This window comes from Pelobates fuscus, chromosome 2, assembly GCF_036172605.1.
Source record: "Pelobates fuscus isolate aPelFus1 chromosome 2, aPelFus1.pri, whole genome shotgun sequence".
NCBI classification, from domain to species: Eukaryota; Metazoa; Chordata; class Amphibia; order Anura; family Pelobatidae; genus Pelobates; species Pelobates fuscus.
In genome coordinates, this window is record NC_086318.1 from 327624154 (window position 1) to 327645579 (window position 21426).

General features: G+C 43.8%; 1 protein-coding gene across 1 annotated transcript in view; it reads left to right on the forward strand.

The window, feature by feature from the left end:
• Nucleotides 1–21426, forward strand: part of MCHR2 (melanin concentrating hormone receptor 2) — a 229736-nt gene that overhangs the window by 57535 nt on the left and 150775 nt on the right. The window contains exon 2 of the mRNA XM_063441312.1: nt 3050–3246. Within this exon, the coding sequence (XP_063297382.1) occupies nt 3065–3246 (182 nt within the window). The 5' untranslated portion in view covers nt 3050–3064. The remainder of the gene's footprint in view (nt 1–3049; nt 3247–21426) is intronic.

The following is a 21426-nucleotide window of genomic DNA, read 5'->3' on the forward strand; positions in this document are numbered from 1 at the left end:
TAGAGTGTTCCTTTTATATTATCTTTTTCATGCCAATAGCTATTTTGATATATGTTTGGTCAACTGTAATTCCCCTTGTGTTCATTTAGTGCACACTAATATGACATACAAGGATTACTATAGACTTTGTTAGTTACTCAAAAAATATTTATAACCGTAATCCAATATGATTTTAATAAAAGGAGAAAAAAATATTTTTGGACAAAACTATTAACAAAAATAACTAAAACATGTGTTGTTGTTTTTTAAATACACTGCAATAATTCTTGATGGTTGTCATGGGCCCCGATGGTGCTTGGGGGCCTGGATGCTAGGCCTCACATTTCCTATGTGCATATATATATATATATATATATCAATTATCGCATGATCTTCTCTGTCTAAGTCTTGTGAGCTCTCCGGCCATCACAGCGCTGCCATTAATTACCATGGCAATGCTCTGCATGGCACGCAGGCTGCAGAAAAGTCTTGCGAGAGTTACAGACAGGATCAGCTGGAACAATAGGATGGAGTGTGTTTGGCCCACTCTGCAGTGTGCTGGGAGCCAGGGGTCCTCACCATGCCACCAGACCCCCTCCCTGGCCACAGGTAAGAAGCAGGGGAGGGAATAAAAATGTATTACAATAAATGTAAAAAAACAAAACAAATATGCTTGTTTTCCCCCCACAGTATGCAGACCCTGTTTTACAATACATTTACACACACTACACAAACACACACTCTGCAGTCACTATACACATTCTGCATTCACTATACACACACTACATACACTACACAAACATACATTATGCACTTACTATACACACTACATGTCTACACAAATGCACAATCTGCAGTCACTATACACACACTACATCCTTACAAAAACACACACTCTGCAATCACTATACACGCTCTACATTTACTATATACACTATAAGCCTACACACACTCTGCATGCACTACACAAGCATACTCTGCATTCACTATACACACACTATATGCCTACACAAACACACACTCTGCATTCACTATACACACACACACACACACACTATATACATTACATACATAATGTACTATCTGCATCCATTATACATAGTGCATTCATGACACATACATTGCATCTATTTTACACACATTCTACATCCGCTATACTGACACCATTCAGTACACACACACTTCATCCTTGTGGGTCAACTCAGGATGGGCCCTGTTTGCAGACTCTGGGCAGTCCCAAGGGCCAGAACTTGAGCTATGTCCGAGGCCCCAAAATTACTGATGACATCCTTAACTAAATCCCTTAGTTGATGATTAATTTGGTCATTGTTTTCTTTGAATTCTTTAGACAGTAACAGTGTGGGCCATAGATGATACACACTCTTAAATAATAAAAAGCATGAATCCATTGGTGCCAGTTAAATGTTTGCAGAGTTATCTTCTAAAGTGTATGGAATTCAAATTTAGAATCAAAGTAGCTAAACTGGAGCCATAGCTGACCTTGACCTTGACCTTCACTTTAGCCTTAGATTTGAAATGCCCTTTGAATTCCCAACAATTCTCATTTTAGTAAAGGAGACTGTCAGAGGTTGGTGCTAGTTATTTAAATGTAAATTGAAACCGTCAGAGACCATTATGTGAGCACTTCCTGTCAGTATGGCCGGGTACAGGAAACAGAAGCTCCTGTCCCGCGGACCGTACCGGAGCTCGGCCATGCTACAAAAGAGGTATGGGAGGTAGAGAGTCCAGTAAGGGAGGGGGAGTATAGGAGAGTCCACTAAGGGAGGGAGGGGGATGGAAGAGAGACCACTATGGGAGGGTGGGGGTGAGGAGAGACCACTAAGGGAGGGAGGGGGGAGGAGAGACCACTAGGGGAGGGGTGGGGATATAGTGGAGACCACTAAGGGAGGGAAGGGGGGTGAAGGAGGAGAGACCACTAGGGGTGGGGGGGTTGAGAAGAGACCGCTAAGGGTGGGGGAGAGGAGAGGCAGCTAAGGGTGGGGGAGAGGAGAGGCCACTAAGGGAAGAGGAGAGGACACTAGTGGCGGGTGAGGAGTGACTACTAAGGGAGGCAGGGGGGTGGAGCAGAGACCACTAGGGAGGGGGGTGCTGGAAGAGAGACCACTAGGGATGGGGGGATTTGAGAAGAGACTGCTAAGGGTGGGGGGAGAGGAGAGGCCACTAAGGGTGGGGGGAGAGGAGAGGACACTATGGGAGGGGGGAGAGAAGAGACCACTATGAGTGGGATGGAGGAGAGACAACAAGGGGGGAAAGTAGAGACCACTAGGGGGGGAGGAGAGACTACTAATGGAAAGCAGAGGAGGAGGGGAGAGACTACAATGGAAAGAGGGGGAGAGACCACTGGGGGGGTGGTAGAAGAGAGACCTCTAATGGAAAGGGGGGAGAAGAGGAGAGACCACTAATGGAGGCAGGGGAGGAGAGAAGAGAACACTAAGGGGGAGGGGGGGAGGGAGAGGAGAGACCACTATGGGGTGAGCAGAGAAGAGACCACTAAGGGACAGAGGAGGAGAGGAGAGACTACTAAGGGGCAGGGAGAGCTCTAAAGGACAGGGGGCAGGGGAGAGCTCTAAGGGGAAGAGGGTAGGAGAGAGCACTAAGGGATGGGGGAGAGCACCAAGGGACGAGGGGGTAGGAGAGAGCACTAGGAGACAGGAGGGGAGAGCTCTAAGGGATATAACACAATACATCCCTTACACACAAACACACACTGCTTTCTATCCCTTACACAAAATCACACTGCATCCATGACTTAAACTGCTTATTTAAGCTACAAGTTGTTTTGGTGCCTATAGTGTCACTTTAAGCACCCATATTTCATGTTGATTGATTAATGCATTGACATTTAATCCAATAAATTCAAGTTTTTGTTGATTTAAAATACTGATCTTTAGTATGTGTTCACCTTTTTATTTTGTATATGTCTTTTAAGAAAAAAATTATCAGATATTGCACAAGCTAATATCAGAAAATAGGATTATCAGATATTATGGTATCTGTTTCAGCAGTGTAGACATATGATATGAATGAAATTTGTCTTTGATCATTCCAGGTTACGTCATTTACAATGAATGAAGTTCATATATCTTCGTGGAATAGTACAGGTGACTTTTTCAATAAATCTTGGGATGCACAAAATGAATTCCATATGATCAATACTGCAGAGACTGTTATTCTTCCTTCATTTATTGGCATTATCTGCTCAACTGGATTGGTTGGAAATATCCTGGTACTTGTCACAATAATAAGGTATGCATAAGTGACAAATGTATTTTAAAAAACAAATCATTTTGTTTTTTACCATTCAGTTTGTGATATATTACATGATTTTACCTTCAATAGCAGTGGAATGATGTAAAAAAAACATGGTTGCATTATTAATGTTTACTAATGTTCATGAGTTTCACCTTGTATCAAGATGGGAGTACATTATAGGAACAGGTTATAGTCTCTATACCAGAATTTAAATAGCCATTTAAAAAATAAAATTAAAGTGGCTCTTTCAACTTTGAGTGGGTTTGCCTATTTTGCTACAACCTCCTAAGGTGGCATCCCTGGTTGGGATGGAGCATAGTGGACTGATGGTGCTGTGAAATTTGCTGTTAGCTAAAGATTTCTCCTGTGGTTGCCACCATCGTCTTTCTTCTGGTCCTGGCACTTACTATGTGCAAGATTACAACACTTATATCCTGTCCTAATGTGTTTTACACCCCACCTCCTATAGAATGTAAGCTCGATCGAGCAGGGTCTTCTTCAACCTATTGTTCCTGTAAGTTTATTTGTAATTGTCCTATTTATAGTTAAATCCCTTCTCATAATATTGTAAAGCGCTACGGAATCTGTTGGCGCTATATAAATTGCAATAATAATAATAATAAAATAATGGAGCATCTGGCGACCCAATAGAAGCTTTCGTAGATCACATCTCATAATTTGTGAGAAGTTGCTTGATGCGCAGTCCTTTCCACTTTACATGATATAGCATACATCTTATACTGGATAATAGTGTTGTCGCGAACCAGAAATTTTCGGTTCGCTAACGGCGAATGCGAACTTCCGCAAATGTTTGTGAACCGGCGAACCGCGCGAACAGCCATTGACTTCAATGGGCAGGCGAATTTTAAAACCAACAGGGACTCTTTCTGGCCACAAAAGTGATGCAACTTTTTTGTCTTAAGTTTGTGGCTTTAAAGAGGTTCACGTTGTTTCTATGATGTGCATAACATGTTCTTGTAAATGTTTGTTAAATTTTTCCTGGAATTGTAATTTTTGAATCTGAATAAAGATAGTCAAATCCCTGATACACACTGACACAGAGCAGAATAGAGACTGTTCCCCCTACATAGGGTCACTTGGCAGATATGGATTGACACCTGTCCTCAAAACCCCTGATACACACTGACACAGAGCAGAATAGAGACTGTTCCCCGTCCACAGAGACCATGATACACACTGACACAGAGCAGAATAGAGACTGTTCCCCGTCCACAGAGACCATGATACACACTGACACAGAGCAGAATAGGGACTGTTCCCCCTACATAGGGTCACTTGGCAGGTATGGATTGACACCTGTCCTCAAAGCCCATGATACACACTGGGGGGAGCTACTGTCCTCCCCAACCCCTGCACGGTGGGTGGGGGCCATAAATCACAATGGGGGGACCTACTGTCCTCCCCCCCTCGGCCCCCACCCCTGCGCGGTGGGTGGGGGCCATAAATCACAATGAGGGGGGCCTACTTTCCTCCCCCCCGGCCCCCATCCCTTGCGCGGTGGGTGGGGGGCATAAATCACAATGGGACGGACCTACTGATAGGAGTGGAGTATTGTTCATATCAGTTTAATACCTTCCGCGTCTCCTATCAGTGGACGTGTATATGGCAGCCATTTTAGGAACCGCACACCTGGGACCCGAGCAAGGTCACCTCGTTCAAGCTGCTCTGGTTCCTTGATGAGCCAGCTGCCCGTGAGTTAACATGTCCCGTGGAGAAGCACTCTGTCCTGTAAAGCCTCACCACAAAAAAATTAAATAAATAACAGCACTCGGAGTGGTGAGTTTAGTAAATGTTCATATCAGTTTAATACCTTCCGCGTCTCCTATCAGTGGACATGTATATGGCAGCCATTTTAGGAACCGCACACCTGGGACCCGAGCAAGGTCACCTCTTCAACAGGCGACATGATTTGGCCCTGTAAAACTATCCTGGATATTCTCTACAATTTCTATGGATATGGCATTGATTTATGTAACAGGGAGATGGAAGAAGATGCTTGGTCGGTCCTCTTACTTGAAATTTGGGGCACTGCGCGGGCAAGCTAATGTGCCACCAGATAGGAGTGGTGAGTTTAGTATTGTTCATATCAGTTTAATACCTTCCGCGTCTCCTATCAGTGGACGTGTATATGGCAGCGATTTTTAATTGTGGAATCACCTCCCCTTTTTAGGCCAAGGTGGGAAGATGCTTAGACCACTGGTATATTGGTGCCATCTTGGAGGATTTCAGTCAATTGGTTGGAGCCGGGGGTGGGCTGAACTTCACTGGTGGTAAAGTGACCCATAGTAATTTTTCCCCTTTTAGATAATGAGGGTGGTGAATTGTATGACTTAATTTACTTTAAAATATAGAGACGGCTACAGTTCTGCGTCTGTTTATTCAGTGTTTTTTGAGTGGTGCTGCTAATGTAACTTGTGAGTTTGCATGTTTCCTCCATCTGCAGTTTTGCCTCATTGACTTGGGTCAGATTACCATACACACCAGGTTTCTAGAATCGAACAAGGGTTTTTTTTTGGTGGGATCTCCTTCTCTAAAACATGGTTAATCCTGAAATCCTTAGCTTTAATTAGCCATTTGTACCCTGCTTGTGATTTATTTTTTCACTAATTTTTACTAAAGGTATTACAACATTTTTTCAAATACATCTCTTCTGGAAGGATATCCTGCTGCAAAGCAATCTGACGTTATTATAACATTTAACAGGTTTTTAAATGCAAGCTATTGGGACACCGTTCAAGCTGCTTGTTAAAGCTGCTCTGGTTCCTTGATGAGCCATCTGCCCGCGAGTTAACATGTCCCGTATAGAAGCACTCTGTCCTGTAAAGCCTCACCACCAAAAATTTAAATAAATAACAGCACTCGGAGTGGTGAGTTTAGTAAATGTTCAAATCAGTTTAATACCTTCCGCGTCTCCTATCAGTGGACGTGTATATGGCAGCCATTTTAGGAACCGCACACCTGGGACCCGAGCAAGGTCACCTCTTTCAACAGGCGACAAGATTTGGCCCTGTAAAACTCTCCTGGATATTATGTACAATTTCTATGGATATGGCATTGATTTATGTAACAGGGAGATGGAAGAAGATGCTTGGTCGGTCCTCTTACTTGAAATTTGGGGCACTGCGCGGGCAAGCTAATGTGCCACCAGATAGGAGTGGTGAGTTTAGTATTGTTCATATCAGTTTAATACCTTCCGCGTCTCCTATCAGTGGACGTGTAAATGCCAGCGATTTTTAATTGTGGAATCACCTCCCTTTTTTAGGCCAAGGTGGGAAGATGCTTAGACCACTGGTATATTGTTGCCATCTTTGAGGATTTTTTTGGGGTTTGGTTTTTGAAGCCACAGTGCTGCACCAGTGGGCCTAAAAATTAGGCATGTACACATGCCTGAAAAAATTGGTATTGTTGCAGCCGCTGCTGTAGCAGCGGCCAGAAAAATTGATGTTTGTTTCACAGGCAGAAAGTGCCCTAAAACATGGCGGCTTGAACCCTAGTTGGTGGCGGATAAGTCACGCAAGTCAAACGTCATTCAGAGCTATATTAGGAAAAGGAAGATGGCTATAGAGCTAGAAAGGTCCAGCTCTGGAGCCAAGGCAAGGACTAAATGGGCAACAACTAAAGGGCTTACCCCAACTCAATAAGTATTAGAAAATAGAATAAATCCCAACAATTGAGGTGTTCGGAGAGGAAAGCAAAATCCATCTACCAGAACACACTCGACTGAGGGTGTGCCCACAATAGGGTATTCACTCCCTTGGTGTGCAGAGTAATAGATGTACAGAGTAAGGAAAATAATAAATCTTTAATAGAAAAACGTACAGAGACTAAAAAAATCACGGGGTATAGGAGTGGGGGTTGGTCCATATGGCTGTACTGACGATGGGGGGGTACTGGACAGATCACTGTACAGAGTACTGTACCACAACCCCTAGAGGCTATTTGCTCATACTAGCATACGGTAAAAGAGTATCTACCTAAATGTATAAAGCACCAGAACACAGATCAACCCTATAGTGTCAGAGTGTCTGCATAAAATGTAGCCCGACTGTATATTCTGGGGGGGATACCCCAGACTCCAGGGTATCCTTCCCTGGAGTATATGGTAAACCGTGGGGATGCTGACTGCACTGGTGAGATAAATCGGGATCAAAGGCATACAGTGTGGGGGAAAAACAATGAAGTCATAATAGAATTGGAAAACTTCCTCCTGTATGTAAAGATACCCAAGTAGGTCGATTTAACTGAGTAGTAGTCAGCCCCAAATGACAAAGGTAGTGGATTGCTTATACAAAAATAATGTAGACAAAGTAGCTGGGACGATCTGTTAGTGCTTATTGATAGAACGCTAAGGTACCAGAGTAGTGCTATTAGGGAAAGATACAAAGTTACAATAGTATGAAGTTGCTAGTTTGTGAGCTTTCCCCAGAGACACAGGAGCTGCCCCTGTCTCTCAGATGCAGGGAATGTCTCCCATCCAGCCAGGACTCAGATGCCCACTTATTCTCAACCCCTTGTATTGTAAAAACCAAATAAAATACGAGCTCAGCCTAAGTCTAGGTATTGGTAGAAAAGTGGATGCCTAACTAGGCTGTAAAACTTCGCGAAATAAAAGTGGAAATCAAAAGTTCTATCCCAGCCTAAGTCTAGCTTCTAAGTAACAAAGTAGCAACCTGACTAAGCTAAGCGTCTTCTCATTCAGAGCTAAAATACAGCAGCGTGTGGACCATTTTTAGCCCAAGGCAGCTCATCTCATCAGGCCTTTTTTAATCGAATGTATCGCCCAGTGTCAGTCCCTTCGGGATCCATCCCTCATTCATCATAATAAAGGTGAGGTAATCTAGACTTTTTTGACCTAGGCGACTTCTCTTCTCAGTGACAATACCTCCTGCTGCACTGAAGGTCCTTTCTGACAGGACACTTGAAGCGGGGCAGGCCAGAAGTTCTATCGTAAATTGGGATAGCTCAGGCCACAGGTCAATCCTGCACACCCAGTAGTCAAGGGGTTCATCGCTCCTCAGAGTGTCGATATCTGCAGTTAAAGCGAGGTAGTCTGCTACCTGTCGGTCGAGTCGCTCTCTGAGGGTGGATCCTGAAGGGCTGTGGCGATGCGTAGGACTTAAAAAGGTCCGCATGTCCTCCATCAACAACACATCTTTAAAGCGTCCTGTCCTTGCCGGCGTGGTCGTGGGAGGAGGAGGAGGACTTCCACCTCTCCCCCTGTTAGATTCCCGTTGTGCTGTGACATCACCCTTATACGCTGTGTAAAGCATACTTTTTAATTTATTTTGCAAATGCTGCATCCTTTCCGACTTGTTGTAATTCGGTAACATTTCCGCCACTTTCTGCTGATACCGGGGGTCTAGTAGCGTGGACACCCAGTACAGGTCGTTCTCCTTCAGCCTTTTTATACGAGGGTCCCTCAACAGGCAGGACAGCATGAAAGACCCCATTTGCACAAGGTTGGATGCCGAGCTACTCATTTCCCGTTCCTCCTCCTCACTGATGTCATTGAAGGTATGTTCTTCCCCCCAGCCACATACAACACCACGAGTACCAGATAGGTGACAACGAGCACCCTGGGATGCCTGTTGTGTTTGGTCTTGCTCCTCCTCCCCCTCCTCAAAGCTACAATCCTCCTCTGACTCCTCTTCCTCACAATCCTCTTGCAGCGTTGCCGCAGGTCCAGCAAGCGATGCTGATAAGGCTGTTTCTGGTGGTGATGGTGACCACAACTCTTCCTCTTCCTCTTCACGCTCATCTACAGCCTGATCCAGCACTCTTCGCAGGGCACGCTCCAGGAAGAAAACAAATGGTATGATGTCGCTGATGGTGCCTTCGTTGCGACTGACTAGGTTTGTCACCTCCTCAAAAGGATGCATGAGCCTACAGGCATTGCGCATGAGCGTCCAGTAACGTGGCAAAAAAATTCCCAGCTCCCCAGAGGCTATCCTAGCACCCCGGTCATACAAATATTCATTAACAGCTTTTTCTTGTTGGAGCAGGCGGTCGAACATTAGGAGTGTTGAATTCCAACGTGTAGGGCTGTCGCAAATCAAGCGCCTCACTGGCATGTTGTTTCGCCGCTGGATATCGGCAAAGTGAGCCATGGCCGTGTAGGAACGCCTGAAATGGCCACACACTTTCCTGGCCTGCTTCAGGACGTCCTGTAAGCCTGTGTACTTATGCACAAAGCGTTGTACGATCAGATTACACACATGTGCCATGCACGGCACATGTGTAAACTTGCCCAACTTCAATGCCGCTATCAAATTTTTTCTGTTCTCACACACCACTTTGCCGATATCCAGTTGCTGCGGAGTCAGCCACTTTTCCACCTGTGCGTTCAGGGCGGACAGGAGTGCTTGTCCGGTGTGACTTTCTGCTTTCAAGCAAGTCAAACCCAAGACGGCGTGACACTGCCGTATCCGGGATGTGGAATAGTACCTGGGGAGCTGGGAGGGTGCCGTTGATGTGGAGCAAGACGCAGCAGCACAAGAGGACTCAGCCGAGGAGGTTATGGAAGAGGATGGAGTAGGAGGAGTAGAGGAGGTGGCAGCAGGACTGCCTGCAATTCGTGGCGGTGTCACCAACTCCTCTGCAATGCCACGCATTCCTTGCTTGTCAGCCGTCAGCAGGTTTACCCAATGCGCAGTGTAGGTGATATACCTGCCCTGACCATGCTTTGCAGACCAGGTATCAGTGGTCAGATGGACCCTTGCCCCAACACTGTGTGCCAGACATGCCATGACTTCCCTTTGCACAATCGAGTACAAGTAGGGGATTGCCTTTTGTGCAAAGAAATTCCGGCCGGGTACCTTCCACTGCGGTGTCCCAATAGCTACAAATTTTTTGAACGCCTCAGACTCAACCAGATTGTATGGTAAAAGCTGGCGGGCTAATAGTTCGGACAAGCCAGCTGTCAGACGCTGGGCAAGGGGGTGACTTGGTGACATTGGCTTCTTACGCTCAAACATGTCCTTGACAGACACATGACTGTGGGCAGATGAGCGGGAACTGCTCAAGGCGGGAGACGGAGTGGCGGATGGTTGAGAGGGGGCAAGGAGGACAGCAGTGGTTGACGTGGCTGAAGATGCTGGACCAGGAGGAGGATGGCGGCTTAGAGTAGGCGTGCTGCTTGTACTCCTGTGCTGATCCCATAGGCGTTTGTGATGTGAGATCATGTGCCTACGCAAAGCAGTTGTACCTAGGTGGGTGTTGGACCTCCCACGACTCAGTTTCCTTTGGCACAGGTTGCAAATGGCATCGCTGTTGTCAGAGGCAGACACACACAAAAAATGCCACACTGCTGAGCTCTGCAATGACGGCATTCTGGTGGTGGACACAGCATGCGTTGATTGGCGTGCTGTCGGGCTGACCCCGGGTGCCGATGCATGCTGTCTGACTGTGCCACTAGCTCCTTGCGATGACCCCCCCTGATTCCAACTTGTCTCCTCCTCCTCTCTGTCTCCCCATCTGAACTTTCGCCCTGTTCTTCTTCTTGCCGAGCAGGCACCCACGTGACATCCATGGACGCATCGTCATCATCAACCGCTTCGCTTGTATCTGACAACTCAGAAAAGGAAGCAGCAGCGGGTACAACATCATCATCATCACACCGTACCTCCATGTGTTTAATGCTGCCTGCCTGAGACATATCCCTGTTATCTACATCCTCTAGCAATAATGGTTGCGCATCACTCATTTCTTCAAACGGGTGTGTGAATAACTCCTCTGACATACCAAGTAAAGCGGCTGTGGTGCTAGTTTTGGTGGTGGCGGCAGGCGGGTGAGTGGTATCTTGAGAGGTGCCTGAAGCTAAGCTGGAGGAGGATGCTGCGTCAAGGTTCCGAGCGGAGGCTATACAAGATTGGGTGTCCGTGTGTTAGCCAGTCAACTATGTCCTCAGAACTTTCAAGTTCAGGGTACGTGGCTTCTGAAAACTGGGCATTATTCTAGGGCAAAAGGGAATCACAGCACCACGACCACGAAGGCCCCTGCGGGGTGGCCTGCCTCTGCCTGTCATTTTTTGGGGGATTAGTGGTACTATGCGTGCAAGCTACTGTGAGACCAGATATGATTGGCAATGTGCACTGGAACAGTTCTGGAGAGCACACGCTGAAGGAAGGCCTGACAGAGCCGCTTGAAGGACACTGACTGGCTGCTATTAGCTTACACTAGAAACCTTTTTTCTTTGTAAAAGCAAGCTATAGAGACACCAGATATGATTGGCAATGTTCACTTGAACAGTTCTGCAGAGCACACACTGTAGGCCTGACACACCCGCTTGAAGACAAGTAACTGCTATTCAATCTATAACAGTGAAAAACACATTTTGGTTTTAAAAGCACGCTATAGAGACATCAGATATAATTGGCAATGTGCACTGGAACAGTTCTGGAGAGCACACGCTGAAGGAAGGCCTGACAGAGCCGCTTGAAGGACACTGACTGGCTGCTATTAGCTTACACTAGAAACCTTTTTTCTTTGTAAAAGCACGCTATAGAGACACCAGATATGATTGGCAATGTGCACTTGAATAGTTCTGCAGAGCACACACTGTAGGCCTGACACACCCGCTTGAAGACAAGTAACTGCTATTCAATCTATAACAGTGAAAAACAAATTTTGGTTTTAAAAGCACGCTATAGAGACACCAGATATGATTGGCAATGTGCACTGGAACAGTTCTGGAGAGCACACGCTGAAGGAAGGCCTGACAGAGCCACTTGAAGGACACTGGCTGGCTGCTATTAGCTTACACTAGAAACCTTTTTTCTTTGTAAAAGCACGCTATAGAGACACCAGATATGATTGGCAATGTGCACTTGAACAGTTCTGCAGAGCACACACTGTAGGCCTGACACACCTGCTTGAAGACAAGTAACTGCTATTCAATCTATAACAGTGAAAAACTAATTTTGGTTTTAAAAGCACGCTATAGAGACACCAGATATGATTGGCAATGTGCACTGGAACAGTTCTGGAGAGCACACGCTGAAGGAAGGACTGACAGAGCCGCTTGAAGGACACTGACTGGCTGCTATTAGCTTACACTAGAAACCTTTTTTCTTTGTAAAAGCACGCTAAAGAGACACCAGATATGATTGGCAACTGTCAAAGCACGCTGGCACAGGTCTACAGACCACACACTGAAGTAGGCCTGACACCCAGACGCTTGCAGACAACTAACTGCTCTTCTATTACAGTGAAAAAAAAATATTTATTTTAAATCTAAAGTTTAAGCTATTGAAAAAACAGATACGAGTGGTGGCACTGGGCAAGAGGGCACAGTATCCACTGTGAACCTCAACCAGAAGCTGGCAGGCAGGCAACTGCTCTTCTATTACAGTGGAAACAAAATTTTGGTTTTAAAAGCACGCTATAGAGACACCAGATATGAGTGACAACTGTCAAAGTACGCTGGCAGGGTTGTGCAGGGCACACACTGAAGGAAGGCCTGACAGAGCCGCTTGAAGGACACTGACTGGCTGCTATTAGCTTACACTAGAAACCTTTTTTCTTTGTAAAGGCACGCTATAGAGACACCAGATATGATTGGCAATGTGCACTGGAACAGTTCTGGAGAGCACACGCTGAAGGAAGGACTGACAGAGCCGCTTGAAGGACACTGACTGGCTGCTATTAGCTTACACTGGAAACCTTTTTTCTTTGTAAAAGCACGCTATAGAGATACCAGATATGATTGGCAATGTGCACTTGAACAGTTCTGCAGAGCACACACTGTAGGCCTGACACACCCGCTTGAAGACAAGTAACTGCTATTCAATCTATAACAGTGAAAAACAAATTTTGGTTTTAAAAGCACGCTATAGAGACACCAGATATGATTGGCAATGTGCACTGGAACAGTTCTGGAGAGCACACGCTGAAGGAAGGACTGACAGAGCCGCTTGAAGGACACTGACTGGCTGCTATTAGCTTACACTGGAAACCTTTTTTCTTTGTAAAAGCACGCTAAAGAGACACCAGATATGATTGGCAACTGTCAAAGCACGCTGGCAGTATTGTGCAGGGCACAAGCTGAAGGAAGGCCTGACAGAGCCGCTTGAAGGACACTGACTGGCTGCTATTAGCTTACACTGGAAACCTTTTTTCTTTGTAAAAGCACGCTAAAGAGACACCAGATATGATTGGAAAATGTCAAAGCACGCTGGCACAGGTCTGCAGAGCACACGCTGAAGTAGGCCTGACACCCAGACACTTGCAGACAACTAACTGCTCTTCTATTACAGTGAAAAAAAATTATTTATTTTAAATCTAAAGCTTAAGCTATTGTAAAAACAGATACGAGTGATGGCACTGGGCAAGAGGGCACAGTATCCACTGTGAACCTCAAACAGAAGCTGGCAGGCAGGCAACTGCTCTTCTATTACAGTGGAAACAAAATTTTGGTTTTAAAAGCACGCTATAGAGACACCAGATATGAGTGTCAACTGTCAAAGTACGCTGGCAGGGTTGTGCAGGGCACACGCTGAAGGAAGGCCTGACATAGCCGCTTGAAGGACACTGACTGGCTTCTATTAGCTTACACTAGAAACCTTTTTTCTTTATAAAAGCACGCTATAGAGACACCAGATATGATTGGCAATGTGCACTTGAACAGTTCTGCAGAGCACACACTGTAGGCCTGACACACCCGCTTGAAGACAAGTAACTGCTATTCAATCTATAACAGTGAAAAACAAATTTTGGTTTTAAAAGCACGCTATAGAGACACCAGATATGATTGGCAATGTGCACTGGAACAGTTCTGGAGAGCACACGCTGAAGGAAGGACTGACAGAGCCGCTTGAAGGACACTGACTGGCTGCTATTAGCTTACACTGGAAACCTTTTTTCTTTGTAAAAGCACGCTAAAGAGACACCAGATATGTTTGGCAACTGTCAAAGCACGCTGGCAGTGTTGTGCAGGGCACACGCTGAAGGAAGGCCTGACAGAGCCGCTTGAAGGACACTGACTGGCTGCTATTAGCTTACACTGGAAACCTTTTTTCTTTGTAAAAGCACGCTAAAGAGACACCAGATATGATTGGCAAATGTCAAAGCACGCTGGCACAGGTCTGCAGAGCAGACGCTGAAGTAGGCCTGACACCCAGACGCTTGCAGACAACTAACTGCTCTTCTATTACAGTGAAAAAAAATTATTTATTTTAAATCTAAAGCTTAAGCTATTGTAGAAACAGATACGAGTGGTGGCACTGGGCAAGAGGGCACAGTATCCAGTGTGAAACTCACACAGAAGCTGTCAGGCAGGCAACTGCTCTTCTATTACAGTGAAAAAAAAATATTTCTTTTAAATCTAAAGCTTAACCTATTGTAAAAACAGATATGAGTGGTGGCACTGGGCAAGTGGGCACAGTATCCAATGTGAACCTCACACAGAAGCTGGCAGGCAGGCAACTGCTCTTCTATTACAGTGAAAAAAAAATATTTATTTTAAATCTAAAGCTTAAGCTATTGTAAAAACAGATATGAGTGGTGGCACTGACTGTGCAAATGGGCAAGGCATCCAGCCTGACACAGAAGCTGGCAGGCAGGCAACTGCTCTTCTATTACAGTGAGAAAAAAAATATTTCTTTTAAATCTAAAGCTTAACCTATTGTAAAAACAGATATGAGTGGTGGCACTGACTGTGCAAATGGGCAAGGCATCCAACCTGACACAGAAGCTGGCAGGCAGGCAACTGCTCTTCTATTACAGTGAAAAAAAAAATATTTCTTTTAAATCTAAAGCTTAACCTATTGTAAAAACAGATATGAGTGGTGGCACTGGGCAAGTGGGCACAGTATCCAATGTGAACCTCACACAGAAGCTGGCAGGCAGGCACATGCAATTACATTACACAGGAAAAAAAAAAAAAAGCAGCCTGATGTTCTAGCCCTAAAAAGGGCTTTTTGGGGTGCTGTCCTTACAGCAGAGATCAGATGAGTCCTTCAGGATTGTAGTGGACACTGAATACCCTAGCCTAGCTATCAATTTCCCTATCTAATCAGCAGCAGCTAAACTTTCCCTCCTCTCACTAAGCATGCATCTTCCGAATGAATCGAAAATGGATGCTGGGAGGGAGGTTGGAGGGTGTGGAAGGGAGGGAGTGCTGCTGATTGGCTGGAATGTGTCTGCTGACCGAGAGGCACAGGGTCAAAGTTTGCCCAATGATGATGAATAGGGGGTGGATCGAACTGCGCATGTGTCCGCCCGCCGTGGCGAACGCCAACACGCTAAGTTCGCCGGGAACTGTTCAACGGCGGACAGTTCGGTAGATCACTACTGGATAATAAACACTACACTAATACACAATAGAGTATATATGTGCCACATATATACCACATACAGTTGTGCTCAAAGGTTTGCACACCCTTGGAGAATTGGTCATATATTTACAATTTTTTAAGAAAACATAAGTGAGCAGACAAAACACATTTCTTTTATTTCTTATGGGATTCATATTCAACTGTAAGTTATAACAGAATGGCACAATCCTAAAACAAAACATGGCAACAAAGGAAAAAATAAAATGACCCCTGTTCAAAAGTTTGCATACCCTTTGTGCTATACCTTGTGTATTGCCCCTTTAGCATCAATGACAGTGTGCAGTCTTTTGTAATAGTTGTCTATGAGGCCCCTAATTCTTGCAGGTGGTATAGCTGCCCAATTGTCTTGGCAAAATGCTTCCAGATCATGCAAAGTCGTTGGTTGTCTTGCATGAACCGCACATTTGAGAACTCCCCAGAATGGCTCGATGAGATTAAGGTCAGGAGACTGTGATGATCACTCCAGCATGTTCACATTTTTCTGCTTTAACCATTGAGGGGCAACTTGGCTTCTGCTTAGGGTCATTGTCATGCTGGAAAGTCCAAGACTGTCACATGCGCAACCTTCGTGCAGAAGAATGCAAATTGTCTGCCAGTATTTTCTGATAACATGCTGTATTCATCTTTACATCAATTTTCACAAGATTCCCTGTGCCTTTAGAGCTCACACCCTCCCTCCTCCCCCCCCCCCCAAAAAAAATACATTAGTAATCCACCACAATGCTTTACAGTGGGGATGGTATTCTTTTCACTATAGGTTGTGACCATAAAGTTCTGTTTTGGTCTCGTCACTCCAAATTACAGTGTGCCAGATGATGTGGTGTGTCATGGTGTTGTCTGGCATATTGTAACTGTAATGGAGCTCCAGTATTCCAACCAAGTACCTCTGCCAAGTCTGCTCCCTCGTAGCAATCAGGGACCCTGGAGCACTTCAGACCCAGTTGCTGAGGCTTGACTGGGATCACTGAGGGCCTTTTCAACTCTGGACCAGGCTACTGTGTTAATAGCCCTGGACACACTTTTCATCAGCAGATCATAACCCTTTTCTCCAAACACCAGACGACACTGGGTGAAGGTTAAAACAGAAACTACCTTTAATGAACACAGCACATATATTTATGCCCCCAACAGCCTCATTTACCTACAATAGAGTATTATAGTACATGGAAGGGTGGTGCCACACAATAACAAGGGCTGAGATCCAAATGGGAGATTGAGGAGTGACAGGGCAGCTAGTTTAAACTGGTCTGGCAGTGTCCCTGGAACAACTCCCTGCTGGGGAAACAATAGGATAGGAAAAAGGGGAGAGGAAAAGACCAAGACAATCAATACATTCAAGATACCCTGCACCACTACTTGGCACATGGTGACCAAAACACAAGAAGAATCTGGAGACCCACACACAGTGTGTGTGTCTTCCATCCCCAGTGATGGTGACTACTGTCACAGTAACCAGACTTTTTTTGTGGCATTAACACAATAAAGGTTTCTTTCTGGAACTCAACCATGCAGCTTATTTTTGTTCAAGTATCTTCCTATTGTGCTCCTTGAAATAACCACACCATCATTTATCAGAGCAGCTTGTATTTCTCTTGAGGTTGCCTGTGGGTTTTTGTTTTTGTAACCTGAACGATTATTCTGGCAGTTGTGCCTGAAATCTTTCTTGGTCTACCTGACCTTGGCTTGATATCAAGAGATTAATAAATGACTGAACAGTACTGACTGGCATTTCAAGGCATTTTAAAGTTCCATTACCTTACGTTCCATTATATTACCCCATGGCTCAGTATCTAGCCTGCTCAGTGCATCCACATGAGAGCTAACAAACTCATTGACAATTTAAACACAGACACTAATTGGAATTTAAAAAGATTAATTGCCATTTACACCTGTGTGTGTCACCTTGTGTGTCTGTAACAAGGCCAAATATTCAAGGCCCTGGGGAGATAGCGCAGCTAAGCGGACAAAGGCACATGCATGAGTGTGGGGATAGATGTGTGTAATTGGTTGTGTATGAATGTGTGGGTGTGATTATGTGGTGTGCGAGTTTAGGGGGGGGCGGTCTTACCTCAGTGCCATTTGGGATTTGGGCCAGCAAACAGCTTCCTGTCCTCCTGCTCTTGTTTGTCCTGGGCCTGTAGGTTTACCAGCTTGAGGGATGGAGGTTGAGGCTATCCTGGCTTTCCTCAGAGCTGCTGCTGCGATGGGTGGTGGCTGGCAACTCCGTGAGCAATATGCTCACCTCACCCCAGGTATGCCTGCCGTTGTTGGTCCGCCTCGCGGGCTACTGAACTCTGAGGTCATTGCGACCTAATCTGGTAGTGTTGGTCTCCGGTACACCGCTCGTCATCTTTCATGCACTGCCTGGTTTTGGATACCCTAATGGCCTGATGGGCAGGGGCCAGCTTTTAATGGCCTGAACTGTTGAATGGAATGCGGACCAAAGAGAGTTATCCCTATCGAATCCATATGACTGTCATTGTCGATACCGAATTAGGTGGGTGAGCGGAAGATAAAAGTCAGGATGGCATCCGTGATTGATGCATGTACAGAGTCCTCCGCAATCTTGCTCTCTATCTTTGTCCTCAGAGGTTCTAGAGGTCCTCCTGCCATTCACCCCAAATTTGCTCATGGCCAGGGGGCGCAGTACCCACACTCTCACGCTCCACTTCAGGCACACGCAGGCCATGGCAAATGGCTCCACGGCAAATAGGCTCCGGCAACAGCGTGAGGTCAGAGGAGGCCATGAGTAAACATGTGGGACCACCGAAGATAAATTCTGCGGTTCTGATGCTTGGGAGGGTGGAGGAGGCAGCTAGGAGGGAGCCTCCCGAGCGGCTAAAACCCCTAATGGGGGAACAGCTATGTGGAAAAGAAAACATAAGGATGTAATAGGTGGAATACTAAAGTCTAAAAGGCCCAGTGACAATAAAAACAAGTAACAGAAAATGGCAAGGGGAAACAGAGTAAATAAAGGCACAAAAAATCCCCCTAATATAATCATCAAGCAACCAGAAATAGACTAAATAAATTAAAGTAAGATAAAGTAAAATGGCATTCCACAGCCACCCACTAAGAGCAGGAGGCAGTGGTACTCTGACCTGTACTGATGTGGAGCAGCAAAGAAAGAAATTATGTGTGGGGAGGGTAGTTTTATTGTACCTAACTTTTTTCTGATTGGTTGTTTTTTCTCTGTGTTAATGTGCTGCTGTGGAGTTCTAGTAAAGAGAGACTTAAGCAAATATGAAGCCTCCTGTCATGTTATAAAATTATTAAATAGAGATATTCCCTCCAAGAATCCCACTCACATGTTTTTGAACATATTGGAATAACTGTCTCAAGTAAAAACAGCTTGAGTGTGATGTTGATGTTCCAATTGGTATAAATGATCCTCAAAGTTAAAACACAGGATAAGGCAATACCAATAAGCAATCACATTTATTTGAACAAAGTGTAATAAACTTAAATTCAGGTAACTGGAGTGCCATATTCCACAGTCCACATAGGGTTAAAAAAAAAGCACAAGACGTTACAACGCCAAATTGTTTATTTTTTGGGTGCATACAAACATACATGTACACTGTCCATTCCCCCATTTTTTAAGTCTACTTGGCGCCGAAATTGGGCTTCTAAACTTGTACCTTACTTCACTATCCACCATTGAAACGTAAGTGACTCCTTATCCACCCTCGCAGTCACAGTTGGTCCTTGCAAGGGTGCAATACATCACTTCTGTTTCCACCGTATGTGCACCAGTGGCCATATTCGTATGATGCGTGTATTCTAAAAGCATTGGCGACCATCTTGCGGCTCCAATTTCTCAGCTTTATTTCCTTCTATAGGAAAAAGAGGAGAAAAGGCTGCACCAAGAGATACAATAAAAATAAGTCCCAATAAAAATATAAAAAGAATATATATATAAATATATATAAAAGTCAATATAAAAATAAAAGAAGGATAAATGTCAATGTTGCACTGGTGTTCTCTCTTCTTATGATGCTTTGGATCCTCCCGTGATATGTAAAGTATAAAAGGGAAGCTCAGGAGCTTGGGAGATGTAGTTAGAGAACCCGAAATGGGTTTTAAATAGAAATAGCTAGCTTAGGCATATATAATGTCGGCAAAAGGATTAGTATGCATGTAAAAAATGCTGGATAGCAATAGATAGCCAAATTTAAAATTAGTAAAAGGATAACATATAAAAATTAACTTGGTATTAACAGGCATAAACAGTATATATATAGAAATAGCTAGCTTAGGCATATATAATATCGGCAGAAAGATTAGTATGCATGTAAAAATGCTGGATAGCAATAGATAGCCATATATAGAGCCATATATAGAGCCTCCTTTGTATATTATTAGCGCTAACCTACTCCACACTTTTTTCTCTTATTTCCTTCTATAGTTGTACCACGGGCCATATCCTTTTTTCTATATAATACTCCACCTTATCAAGTCCTTTATATCTGCCGGAAACGATATGCTGGCCATATTTGAAAAGTCCAATATCCCTCAGTGCAAGTCATGGGCAGAAAAAAATGGGGAAAGAAAAGAAAAAAAGAAGAAAAGGAGGGGAAATTAGAATTGCAAAGCCCACCAACAGATGTATTTAAATAAATACATAAAAATAAAATTTCCATATAAAATACATCTATGTAATCTAAAAAATACAAATATAATCTAAAACATGACACAAACACCTAAATCATATGTAATCATACATATCAAAATCTATGTTAAAGCTATTTGTAGAGAGGGTCTCCAAATAAAAATACATCTCATTTATGTTTTGTTTAATGTACTCACATGGTCACCCTCTCTCCAAGGTTTTTTAATATTTTGTATGCCCATAAATTGGAGAGATTTAAAATCAGTATTATGTGCTTTGCTAAAATCGGCAGAAATAGACTGACTTAAAATCTTATTCTGAATGTTCCTCAATTGCTTACTAATTCTAACTTTTAAAGGTCTCGTAGTTCTTCAAGTGTATTGAAGGCTACATTCACAGGTTAAAAGATAAATTACATGATTTGTTCTGCATGTAATAAGACTTTCAACAGTATATTCTTTATTGGTCACACTTGAGGAAAATGTCTATTTTTTTTTACAGTTATAGTCCACAGTTATAAAAATCCTTAAATTCATTCCATAATACGTTCTTCTCCTTTATGTTGACTTTTTATACAACTCTTTGTTAGGACTCTTTTGAGATTATTGGTCCTCCTATATATAATTTTAGGTTTTTCACCTATGTATATCCTCAAATCTTAATTTTTACTTAAAATATGCCAATCTTTCAATTTTTTTTAAACATGCTTTGTGAAATAATAATAAAAGAAACCTGTTCGCGTGATACTTTATTCTCTTTTTTTATTTTTATTATACACTAGCAAGTTCTTCATTGGCTTCTCGTGAATTTTTTTTAAATTGCTCCTCAACTTCTTTATAATTGTAACGTTTTTGATAAAATTGTTATTTACAAGCAAGGATTGTTCCTAAAAGGTGATCTTGTCTGTGCAATTTCTTTTCAATCTTACGAACTGCCCTCTCGGTATATTAGTAAGCCATGGATTAAAATGACAACTATTTTTTTTTATCAATGTAACTGTTAACATCAACAGTTTTTATTTTAAAAGTGCTAGTACTGAATGTAAGGTTTTTACACTTTGTTAAAATAAATGTGAATGATTTTATCCAAACTGATGCCTTCTCCTGTGTTTTAACTTTGAAGATACAAGCTATCATTTACCCCAATTGGAAAATCAACATCAGACTCAGGCTGTTTTTACTTAAGCCAGTTATTCCAACAGTCTCCAAA